The sequence below is a fragment of the Ixodes scapularis genome, unplaced genomic scaffold, assembly GCF_016920785.2.
Source record: "Ixodes scapularis isolate PalLabHiFi unplaced genomic scaffold, ASM1692078v2 PGA_scaffold10__122_contigs__length_95168666, whole genome shotgun sequence".
Lineage (NCBI taxonomy): Eukaryota > Metazoa > Arthropoda > Arachnida > Ixodida > Ixodidae > Ixodes > Ixodes scapularis.
The window spans coordinates 50593641-50606523 of NW_024609836.1; the positions used below are offsets into that span (position 1 = coordinate 50593641).

Consider the following 12883-nt stretch of genomic DNA (forward strand, 5'->3'; position numbering starts at 1 on the left):
TCTCGTGGCTGAAAACATCGCTCGCACGAAGTGCGTATTTCGAGTTGAATACGCACGCGTATACGGTTTCTTTACGAGGTGCTAATGTGGCCTATGCGTGGTGCTGCCCGACGTCAAGCCGGGAATGTATGTACTGGAGGGAAATCGGCAGGAAACTTTCCGACATACAGTCGACTGGCTGCATTACTAAGCATGAAAGAGTTCCTTAGTAGCTCAATGCAAAGACGTCCGCTTCACACGCAGCGGGGACGGGTTCGATCCCTGGTGTGGGTGTACCAATATTTTTTTGTCAAGCATTTTGCGATGTTTACATTTCCTTTTTTCCAATTATCACTGAAAAAAACAATTGTTGTGGACGATACGTCGCTGAACTAAATGGTATGGGATTCCCTTTTTGACACCTGCGGACTCAATGTAGTCACTTTCCACAATACGCAAGGATCATATGAATCGGGTAGCGTCCGCTTTCCGAGCTTCGCGTAACTGTTCAACAGGAATTGCAGCCAGCCATTGATCCCGACCCGTTGATCTTTCGGAAACTTGTGCACTCTGCCGCACAATGCCACTTTCAGATGCAGGACATGTGATGCAGCTCTTCACGCAACATCTTGGGAGTATTTTTTTCGGGGCTGATAATGGGAATTCACCACGGGCACTGTAACTACTAATTGCCAACACCTAAATGTTCAAAAAAACTCATCTTGAAGCACAGAACAGCGAGCGGAACAAACATAACTGCAAAGGAATCTCACGGCGAACGGATCCCCTAACGCATTTCGTCTGCTACGTGCGGAGAACAAAAAAAAAGAACCCGCACGGTCGGGTGTAGCCACGTGACTTCTGCCACTCCACTCTCTCCTCTCCACTTCTCTGTGCGGTGCGGGAGTCTCTGTTTTGGTTTCGAGCAGTTGCGTTTTTGGCTTTATAAAAAAAAATACGTAACTCTGTAGCAATGTATTAATTGCGTAGTATTCCGACGCCATATTAAATCGCCTGACAAAAAAGAAAAAAAAATTGGGGGGTGTCAGTGTCCCTTCAAGGCAATGCCCGTTCCGCATGTCTCAGAAAAAAGTCTACAAAGAAAAAAAAAAAAAAAACACTTGTCGATCGCTTTGTCCGTTCTTTGCACTCTACAAAACCGTAGCTTGTCGACCTTTTTCTTAGAAAGTATTCCAATTTTCTAGGGCCGAACGAGAATGCTTTGATTAAGAAATATACGAATTCCAAAAATTTCAGAAATATATCAATGTAAGAAGAGACCGCAGCACAAACAGAAATAAAAGTTTGAACATAAAAGGTTTAGACATGAATAGACACCGAACTTCCACCACGAGGATACTGCCGCCGGTAGTAAATTTAAAGTATTTATTGTAGATTAGTAGGTCAGCTTTTTTCCGACAAAAACGTCTCATGAAACACAGCACCAATGCGTCAAGATCTATCGTGGCCAGATTCCGAGAAACGCATAGGAGACGGTGGCCTTGAACGCATTAGCAGGCCGCGTTTTTGCACGCAAATGTGCACATAAGACGCGGTGAATGCGCTTTGTGGGGTTCGACGGCCTTTAGTCATCTCTAAGAAAAGTCAACGTTTTCCCGAGAAAAACGTTTCCAGAGACACAGCACCAATTTGTGAAGATCTATCGCGGTCAGATCCCGAGAAACGCATAGGAGACGGTGGCCTTGAACGCATTAGCAGGCCGCGTTTTTGCACGCAGATGTGCACACAAGACGCGGTGAATGCGCCTTGTGTGGTTCGACGGCCTTTAGTCATCCCTAAAAAAGGTCAACTTTTTCCCAAGAAAATTGTCTCCAGAGAAACAGCACCAATGCGTCAAGATCCACCGCAAAGACTGTAAAGGTCTATTCACACGATGCATCTTGTTGGCGAATCTTGTGTCGCGAAACTAGGTTTCGGGAAACACATTCCCCGTCTCAACGCGACCGAAAAAGTGGCGCGCCTCTGAAAAAAGTGGCGAGTGTTCCTCGCTTCTCGAGCAATTTTTCGCTGAAACCTCACCAAGGCCTGTCAATCACCCGAAGGGGAAACGTGGACGCTGCCAATGGCCGCTCGACTTCGCATTGACGTCTGACCTTTGAGGAGGAGCAGCGAGCTTTTGGAGAAGTATGATTTTTGGCCGATTCCGTATCTGAGCCAAAGCCGAAAGAAAACAAACATGGCGAGCGACAAGCGGAGAAGCGGTGCTTACGGGAGACGTGTCTTGGTCCTACTCGGTTGCAGGTGTGTGAACGGCGCCTAGAGTACGGGTTTGTGGCGCGGTGCAAATTCATCAACAGTCGCGACGAGTGCAAGCACCGCATATAAACATGATGACGGGATAACTTTCTTTATTAGCGGTGCAAAAATGTCCGAAATGCTTCGCGATCATCTGCCTGTTCGTTGACGTTCGCGGTCTTTCCCAGGTTCGGCAGGACTAGTAAACCCAGTGAGCCAAATCTGACCAAGCTCATTGAGTTGTATTAATAAAACAGACTGTCTCTTCACGCCGTGCGTACTTCAAATCATTTTGATGCGAAACGCTTGGTATCCCGGTGCAGATGACAAGGTTTGGCGAAATTCTCGTGAGTCAATACGTCACAGGTTTGGCGCGTCAAGCTCCACGTGTGAACAGGCCGATTTCGCGAAATCTTGGTTTCGTTAAACTGTGGCGCGTTGAAGAGATGCATCGTGTGAATAAGCCTTAAGTGCGCAGGCGAGCTGGTGGATGTTGATCATGCTTGCTAAACCCATGCCGGAAATGCTCCTGCTTTAAGTCATTAATGAAAATGGCACGTGGCAAAACAGTGTTTCGAGGTTCCTTCAAAGAGTCTTAAATCTGGTTCATTTGGAGAGGAGTTTCGCTCTGAAGAATTCAAATGATCTCATCAATGTCCTTGAGGGTTTTCATGGAAAGGACGGCTCAGTTGTTTCAATGGACATACAAGGCCTATATTATTATATAGAGAAGACAATACTAATGCGACGAGTTTGAGATGTCTTGGAATTGAATCTGGTTAGTTTTCAATCAAAATCAGAAGTAGCGGTAGACAGTTTTATTTTCATTCTAGATTTGTATTTGTAAGCAACGGTTTTGTAGAGTGTAATGGACAGAGATTTGCACCTAAAGATAACGTATGTATAGGTTCGTCGGTTGCTCCAATGCTAGCAGAAATATACTCAAACAAATTGGACTCTACGGTCATTGATTCGTTGGCAGACAGTTCGTTGTGCACAGGCTTTGTAAAAATATATGTTGACGTTATACTGATTTGCGCGTTCCGGAAAAAGGATGTATTACACCTTTACCCTTGCTGGTGCAGGTATCTGTGCTCGTGCCTTGCACAGGCGAAGAGAGAGAGGAAGAGACAGGCACGTAGCCGGGGGAGAGGCCCATAAGGCCCCTCCCCCCCCCCCCCCCCCCCCCGAAATCTTCCGTTTTGCCGGGACCTCCTCTCCCCCCTTCCCTTCATACAGAATTTTGTCATAAGCGCCCCCCCCCCCCCCCCCGAAACAAATTCCTGGCTACGTGCCTGGGAAGAGAAAACTTTATTGGTCAACTAAAGTCCGTGTCGTCCGTTAGTTTTTGTCAGAGGACGGGGATGTGTCTTTCTCCTCTCCCGAGAAGTCGGGCCGGTTGGCGTTTGAGCTTAGTGAGGTCTGTTTGATGTGGGTGACGAGAAGCGGCAAAATACGCGGTTGTCATATTGTTGTCGCTCGTAGAACTCAAGCTTGAGGCAATGTCAATCTCCATACGGAGGTAAACAGCTTAGAAAGAAGACGCGTCCACCTCCCTCTCGGTTGTTCTTCTGCTAACGCGAGTGAAGCTAACGGCTCTTCTGCTACCGCGAGTGAAGAGCGTGTTCGCTCTGCTATGAAGCGTCATTCGCAGGCGGAAATAAAATATGAAAACACCAAAGGTCGACTTATATAAAACCGGAAGGAAACTTTATCGTCTGGTAGGAGCTGAGCGCTTCGCCTAAGTGTGATCCGATCGCGCGTTGAAATTGTTATAGTCTGTTATTTGACGTTGGCCGCCACCCGCCCCTCGTTTGCAAATATCGTTGTTTTGCTGCCGTATACACAAGCTCACAATAACCTGTTGATGAATAAGTACTCAAGACAAGCACGTCAGAGGCCGCGATGCCTCTCTCGCTATTTGTACGTTCGTGAGACGTTCTCATCAAAATATTGCCCGATTGTGAACTCACGAACGGGTCAAGAATGTCTCATCGGTTGATTATGCGACGGCTGCGGCGCCACGTCCAATCAGCAGTCGAGAAGGCTCTCACTCTCATCAAGACCAAACTCGGACGCGGCCGACTTGCTGATCAATGCGGGTATGCGGAGAGCAAGTCGTCTGCTTCTTATGCAGGAGTTGCGGTGACGTCAGAAAGATACCGAGCTCTGGTTGGCTCTGACTGAAGGATAGAGGGTAGACCTCAAAGCAAGCTTCCTTGAGGTCTACCCACTATCCTTCAATCAGAGCCAACCAGAGCTCGGCGTTCTGACGTCACTACAACCCCTGCATAAGAAGCAGACGCATTTGCCCTCCGCATAGGCTGATTAATATATTAGCGTCAACCGCTTTTCGCTGCATTAAGTCGTGCAGCACCGCGCCTCTCCATTGGCTCGTCGTAAGTGCCGCCATAGCAACCCGTACGTCGCAAGCCGTTAAAGTTGCACTTGATCGGACCTGCCGGGAGTGTTTGAATCGTACTTATGTCTTCCAGCGGTTAAGTCACCCGCGAGAGGAATATTGAGGTCACGTGACGGGCTTCATGGGGACAAGTAACTAAACACCTAGCGTTCCAGCCAAATGGCTGCAGCAGGTCCGTCCTCGCTTCGAATATTAAAGTCAGATTGTACGCGCAGAAGAAGGGTGAAGAGGCTATAAGTGTAAGTGAAATGAGCAGCATTCGTGTATTTTAGGAGCGGCAGGTAAAGGTATTTCTGGAGAAGGTCGGGTTAATCGAGAATAAAAAAAAAAAAAAAATATTAGTTAAGGCTTACTTCTGCTGAGCGGAATCGGCTGGGACGCTGCGTACTTTCTCTCAACAGAGCCAGTCACGTGAACCCAAAATCCCTCTTGCGGGTGAGTTGACCACCGGGAAAGATACGCGAGCTCTGATCAGCAAACCGGCACAGGCACCGTGGTTTCACGTTAGACTATACAACTTTTAGGGTTATTTCGTGTTTTAATAAAAATTGTCTGCACACTAACTTATTAAAAACGGCAGGGCGGTCTTCCAGTTGTCTGGCCTCTAGCGCGGGCTTCGTACCTTTGAGGATACTTCGGTTTCTTGGCGAACGCAGAGCGCGCATGCGCAGCTAAAGCACGACGAAAGGCCGGGAGAGAGCACTGGAAGTTGCCGGGTATCCTAAAAAGGCGCTCTATCGTTTTCACCCTGCCATGGTGACGATATACTATATCGTAGCTGCGGCTGCCCGCAGGTACGATTAGAAATATCGAGTGTCCGCCCGCATGATTAGGGGAAGTCTCAATCGCACTCTTCGTGACATTGTGAAAACTAAAGCCGCGGGTCTTGTCGTGGAAATACTAAATTTTCCAAATATATCTCTACAATTCTTCGCATAAACGACACGATTTAGTTATCTCTGGTCTAATAATAACGACAGTACTTTTCAGTATTGGCAGTCATCCGCTAATGTCCGACTCTGCAACTCGTGCCGTCAGATACAGGAGAACATCCATGACAAGCAAAACAAGGTTGTTCTTTTCTTAAAGGAAATGCCACCCTCGCATTGTACACAAGCACTCTCAGAAAAAAAGAAAAGAAAAAAAGATATGCTATTGCACCCCTTCTCTCATATAATACATCCCGAAACTTCAGTTCGACGTACGGTGCACAGACGTGCCAACTTTCACGAGCGGCTTGATAGCCGAGTGGTTCAACATGAAGAATGTACGTGTTACTCACTAAAAATATTTAAAAAAATCGTGTTTCCTTTTACTGCAAAATCTCAAAGCTTTTTGTTTTTTTGTAGTATTTTATACTACCTTTACCTATTTAATGAGTTATATCGTATCGTTATTAAGTCCCTCGCAAGACGTGGGGCCGTCAGTGCGCTTTACGTCGAACTTAAGTTTTGGGGTGTATTATATAGGACAAAAGGGTTTGAGACTACGTTCCTTTTTTTTCAGTGTCTACCCACGGCTCATAAATAAGTAAGGTTCCGTGTTTTCCGTCACTATCAATAAACCCCGACACAGTTTTATCAAAATCAGGCGAAAATAAATTCCCGAATTCGAGCTCTCAGAGCTATCTAGAGCTTTACTTCGTGTTGACACGGAAGTGGAACAGAGTTCTCCACTGAACTGTATGTGAGGCTGGTTCTTTCATCGGAACCTCATCTATTCTTTCGTTTCCTTTTCGTTTTTGTTATCGGTGTTAGGCGTTTTTTTATCTATATGGCTAACGCGATATTCTACCTGAAGGTTGGGGAATCCCAGACACGTGTTCTATTTTCTTCAACCTAAGCCGCGATTTCTTTTCCGACACAAAACTTTGATACCGAGAAACACCGAATCCATAAAAAAAAGAATGCCAAAAACATAAAGCCCTGTTCATAATTAAGTGCGCATGCCCCCATCAGCTGGGCCCTGTGCGAAACCACCTTCTTACTGTCAGAACCACCGTTTCATTGCCTTCGATGGTGAATAAACAAGATGCCATGTGCAGAAACACTGTAGGTAAAACAGGCCAGAACTTATTCATCTGAATGGAGTACAGTGGCCAGGCCACGGCAGATGGATGAATGGATGGATCGATGAATCCGTATACAAATGGATGGGTCGGGTGGTGGTTTAGGCCACTTAGCCCGTGTTTTTATTTTCAACTTGTGATATATAGATTGGGTCACGAGATGAATTTCAATGTTCGCTGAAGTGAAAACCGGAGCTAGGCTCTTCACTGCGTGTACAACTCTTATAACAGTCCGCAGCCAAAACGTCCGATCGCATTCATATCTGAAAGTGGCGAACCCTCTGTCACCGCCTCCTCTCGCTCCGTTTTCAGATGTTGGTGCACTTCAGCGGACAAAAGTTTTACGGGCAAGACACCACTAGTGACACAACACCCTCTCTGCTTGGGATAAACGCCTACTGCGTAACGATGGAGTTTCTAAGGACAGGGGTTGCAGAAGTGCCCAACACCCTCTTCTTGAAGTACATAGATGCCTCCGATCCAGCGAAAGATTATACCTGGACAAAAGCATCATTAGATATCAAGGTGGAATCAACGGTCAGCGTAACATTTACTTTCACCCTCACCGACAAAAAAGGTAAATACATACCGTCATTGGGGTCCCAAGGGCAGTGTTAACCGTCTTATTTTGATCAATGACCCTTTGCCAGTGATATGGCCTTTCTCACAACTTCGAGCTTCCTCAAAAGTCGATTAGCGACTTTAGCGTTTTTCGTCGTCGCTTCCACGCGTACCGGGATTTAGCATTTGTGCCCGAAGCCAATGGAGAGTTTTCGTAGATCGTTTTCGCCGAGCCGCAATGGCCCTCCGCAACCCGCTAGGATACCCGGAACTATACAGTCAAGGCCATCGGCGCGCAGGCGCAGTAGAAACTTATACGTTGCGGAGGGCTTAGCGGAGGGGCCAACGCGGTCTACGAAAACTCCCTAATAAGAAGCCTCCAGCGGTAATCACACTGTGCCACCACTTCTTGCATACTAGCGCCATCTCTCGCCATTGTTTTTAGCTATTGTGGGGCTTCAGGGATTAAGAGGCAGCATTAAGCATTTAAAGTCCCCTTGCGGCAGTGCCCCGTCCGAACAAAATGCGGCATGATCTGTAAGCAAAAGCTAAGCCACAACGGGGAGTGTGTGATAGTGATCGCCTTCACCACTTCGCCCCTCGCTTTGCCCTGTTTGTTCGTTGGCGTTTGAAAGGTTTGGAAGACGACAGTGTTGCCGTCCCTCAACCCCGTCATCTACAACAAGGCCTACTATTAGGATATTGCACCCCCTTTCTCGCCCCACCCCCCTCACCTCCCTTGCCGCCGCCGCTTCGGGCTTCTCGAACATACCAACATACTGCGCCCCCTCTCGCAGTATGTTAGTATGCGGGGCACTTGGCGAAAAACTTGGCAAGGGATTCGACGGCCGCGATTGGCCGGCGCTACGCTCGACCTTGGCGCCGGCCAATCATGGCGGTCGGATTCCTCGCTGACTTTTTCGTTGAAAAAAAAAAAAAAAAAGGCCCCGGCGGCCCACCACGTCACCTGCTCACGGAGGTCACGTGATTTCTTTGTGAGCGCATATCCGGCACTAATAACATTTTAAATTCGTGATATTGAACAGTGTTTGTTTGTATAACATGAACGGAATATACAGAGCATTAGCAAACTTTGAAGTTTAGTCTTTTGTCACGTTTCCAATGACACGATGCGGGAGCGGGAGAAAGCTGTGATGGCTGCACCCGAAACCGCCGACGCCTGGGAGAATGATAACAATAAATAATAATAATAATAATAATAATAATAATAATAATAATAATAATAATAATAATAATTGTAATACTAATAAATAGAATTTGTTTTCCATCACATTACATTCTTGATCGAAGGAGACCGAGGACAAAGCTGCACAAATGTAGCTTGACCGGTTCTCGGCCCCCTCCTATCGCTAAAAACCCGGTAGTGGATGTATCCGCTATTTATCCATCACTTTTTTGCAAATTTGTGGTGGATAAATTTGTAACGAATATATCTGGGTCCGCTTGAAAAAATGTTTTATCGGAGTCACCTTGGAGAACTTTTATTTGGGTCACCTCGAAAATGTTTTACTGGGCCTAAAAAATATACGGGGTGTATATTTTTTAGAGCGCAGCTCTTAGGCGCCCGTTTCCGGCTTGAGCGGCGTCGGCGTCGCCGTTGGCGTAACCGCGCGGTGCATTATGGGTAAAATTCCACGCCAAATTTAGCGAAAAAATTTCCCCGCTAAATTTAGCGGAATAATTTCCCCGCTGAATCTAGCAGAAAAATTTTCCCGCTAAATCTAGCGGAAATATTTCAACACATTCTAGCGGAATAATTTCCCCGCGAAAACTAGCGGAAAACTTTCCCCGCTAAATGTAGCGGAATAATTTCCCCGCTAAATCTAATGGAAAAATTTCCCCGCTAAATCTAGCGGAATAATTTCCCCACAAAATATAGCGGAATAATTTCCCCGCTAAACCTAGCGGAAAACTTTCCCCTCTAGACCTAGCGGAAAAATTTCCCCGCTAAATCTAGCGGAAAAATTTCCCCGCTATGTCTAGCGAAATAATGTCCCCGCTAAACCTAGCGGAAAAATTTCCCCTTTAGACTTAGCGGAAAAATTTCCCCGCTAAATCTGTCGGAAAAATTTTCTCTGGGGACCCCTCCCCCCCCGAGGTCACGTGACACCCCCAGGTCACGTCCCCCCCCCCCCCCCCCCCCCGAGAACACGTGACCCTTAGTACCCTTCCCTCCTCCCCCCCAAAAGAGGCCCTCTAATTCGGCGTTACAGGGAGTTGTAAACGGCTTTCATTTTTTTATCTGGGTCACATTAGATACTTTTTTACCTGGGCTGACTTGCAGAATAGTTCACCGCTACGAACCTCATTCGATGCTAATTGAACCCTTTTTTCAGCACCGCTAACGCCATCTACTTCACCTTGAACATATGTTTTCAATATAGCGATGCAGTCGGCACCAATGAAAACAGACATTTAAGTGTTGAGGACGACGCTAGTGACAATAAAAATGATTGAAGCGGAATATATCTGCAGCTTGAACCTTTCTTGCTCCTATTAGGAACTGTGTGCGATCAAATTCTGGAGCGGGAGCTATACCGTGTTGCATTAGTGACCATCTGTTTGTGTTTTTTTACGCTTAAATAAATGGGCCAGCAGTAAACAAATAATCCAAAATACTTTACTAATCAATTACAGAGAGAGCACTTACTGCGTTCCGGGATGCAATCTTGCATACAAATTGAAGCTATATAAGCAATTTAAAAGAGCCAAATTATATTTATAATACCTTTTTGAGCAATTTTAAACATTTATATTGTACTCATTTCCCTGTAAATTGCGTAGGCTTACTGGAAAAATTACTGAAGGAAATGAAAATAAGAGATAACTTGTATAAGACATCCTTAAATACTCGCACACCCAATGGTTTCACCATTTTCAAGCAGTATCGAAGCAAAATAACAACGGAACTACGATGTGCGCAAACGGAATATCACTCCTCATTTATAAATGATAAGAACTGTAGGCGTGACGTGCTGTGGTATAGATTAAATACAGTACTGCCCGTCGCGGTCCCTCACATGCCCCTCTTTCAAAACTGCAAGTCAGTGGAAAAGAATTATCCGGAGGAGAATTAGCTGACGCATTTTATGATTTCTTTACAAGCATGGCTGTCGGCGGTGCCTCGCCTGGCACATGTTGCGATTATGTAAATGTACAAAATGACAGATCTATGTTTTTGCATCCTGTTGCCGAGGAAGAGGCGATAACAGTAATCAAAAATATAAAAAAGCCGTAATAGCTGCGATATCGACGGCTTACAAATAAGCCCGTGAAGCACGTAGTTCATATCCTTGCACCGATTCTTGCTAAGATATTTAATCAAAGTATAGTGGCTGCTGCTTTTCCAGAAAGGATGCAAGTTGCATGAGTAACTGTTCTTTATAAAAAGGAAGAGAGAAATAATCTGGCTAAATATAGGCCAGTTTCTATTCTGCCAGTTTTTTTCAAAAGTATTTGAAAAAATTTACATTCAAGACTTTCAAACTTTATCGATAGATGTAACTTGTGAACGACATACCAATTTGCCTTCCGTAAAACAAATCCACTGAAATAGCACTACTTGAACAAATAAAAAAATACATACACAGTTTGAAAGCAAAGCAATTGTTGTTGGTACATTTGTGGATTATTCAAAAGCTTTCGGTTTGGTAAATCAAAATACATTGTTAAAAAAGCTTGCATGCTACGGTATTCGTGGACAGCTGTGGTTGCTTTTCAAGTCGTACTTATCTCATCAAAAGCAGGTCGTTCAAATAAATAATATGTGCTCCAAAGTTCAACACGTCCTTCGTGGCGTTCCTCAGGGTAGTATAGTGGGGCCACTACTCTTTAACATGTATCCTACTGACATTGTGAACATCGACCCTATTGCCAAATTTATTATATACGCGGATGACACAAGTCTGTTTTTTTTTTCTGGTAATGACATCCACAAACTGGTAGACAAATGTAATTTTACGATGAGGGCAATAGAAGAGTGGTCAGTTTCTAATTCCATGCGAATAAATAAAGTAAAAACTAAAGCAGTCATATTCAGACAAAAGAATATGAAAGCCGTTTACAATTCCCTGTAACGCCGGTTAGAGGGCAGCTCTTGAGGAGGAGGATGGAAGCGTACTGAGGGATAGGTGACTCCTTGAGATCACCTGACCTCAGGGGGTCGTGTGACGTCAGGGGGTCACGTGACCTCAGGGGGTCACGTGACTTGGGGGGGTCACGTGACCTTAGAGGGGGTCACGTGGCCTCAGGGGGTTCACGTGAAGTCACGGGACCTGAGGGGGTCACGTGACCTTAGGGGGGATCACGTGACCTCAGGGGGTCACGTGACCTAACGGTTATGCCGACGCCGACACCGCTCAAGCCGGAAACGGGCCCCTAAGAGCTGCGCTCTAAAAACAAGCCAGTTCCACCACATAAAAATAACATCCTAAATGCACGTCCTATAGATATTGTCGAACATTTTAAGTCTCTTGGTGACGTATTTTCTTCCCATATGTCGTGGGATAGCCACATAAACCATATAGTAAGTAAAATAACTCAGATCACAGGCATTGTAGGTCGTATTAGGTAGCTTCTTTCCACGAAAATTAAGTTGTCAATCTAATCTACTCTCAATTTGTATGGGGACCAACAACATTTTCAAACCTACAACTTGTTCATATATTACAATAAAAACTGCCTTCGGCATATTTAGAATGAGCCTTATGGAGCGCCATGTGCTATCTTGTTCTACCGCTCCCATGTGATTAGAGCGTTCAACTTGTATAGATATCGATTAAGTTCGAGGTATAAATTAGAAACACGAAACAATATTACTAACCTACGTGATTTGGCTCATCTTCAAATAAAGAACATAACTAGTTACTCAACAAGACAAAGAGACAATTGGGTAGTGCGTACACCTCATTCGAACTATGGAAAAGATTGCTTAAGTTTTATATTACCGTAATTATTAAATAGATATTATCTTGTGCATTTTGATCTATTTTCCTGGAAGTACAGTGAACTCCGTAGAATGTATGAAACCGAAAGAGTTGGATGTTTTTTTAATATGTGTGCCCTAAACATTTATGATGACAATGAGTTTTTTCTGTGAGTGTGTTGTTGCAATGCATTGTTACGATTACTTTTCTTCCCGCCTTTTGTTTTTGTTTTTTACTTCTGTGAATACTTTAGTACGATGCTGATTAGGTGCCAATATTAACGGTCTGTGGGTCAAGCTGCAATGCTGTAGCTTTTCTCCACAGCTCCTGCATCTTCTTTGCACAAGGTGAAAAATAAACTGATTTGATTTGATTTGATTTGATGCACGGGGAAATCCAAAAACTTCAAGAATACGTAAGAAGCAAGAAATAAATGATACGGTGTTTCACATACGATGCTCTATTTTTGCATCTAACATTATAAGAGAAGGACATGCCTCGTTGCTATATTATGTCACTTAACAGGCGGTTGTCGGCAGTGAGTTCATCGGATCGTTCTACGCTATCTCAGGCACAATATGTTGCTGTATGTAAACTCCGAGACACTGTGAGCACGGGTACATCAGCAATTTCTTGTACCAGGGCTGTTTT

The 12883-nt window shown here is 45.0% G+C and overlaps 1 protein-coding gene across 1 annotated transcript in view; it reads left to right on the forward strand.

Annotated features, from left to right (window-relative positions):
* Nucleotides 1-6885: 6885 nt before the first annotated feature.
* LOC120839800 overlaps nt 6886-12883 on the forward strand; it is a 72559-nt gene continuing 66561 nt past the window's right edge. The window contains exons 1-2 of the mRNA XM_042288552.1: nt 6886-6897; nt 7038-7302. Of these exons, the coding sequence (XP_042144486.1) occupies nt 6886-6897; nt 7038-7302 (277 nt within the window). The remainder of the gene's footprint in view (nt 6898-7037; nt 7303-12883) is intronic.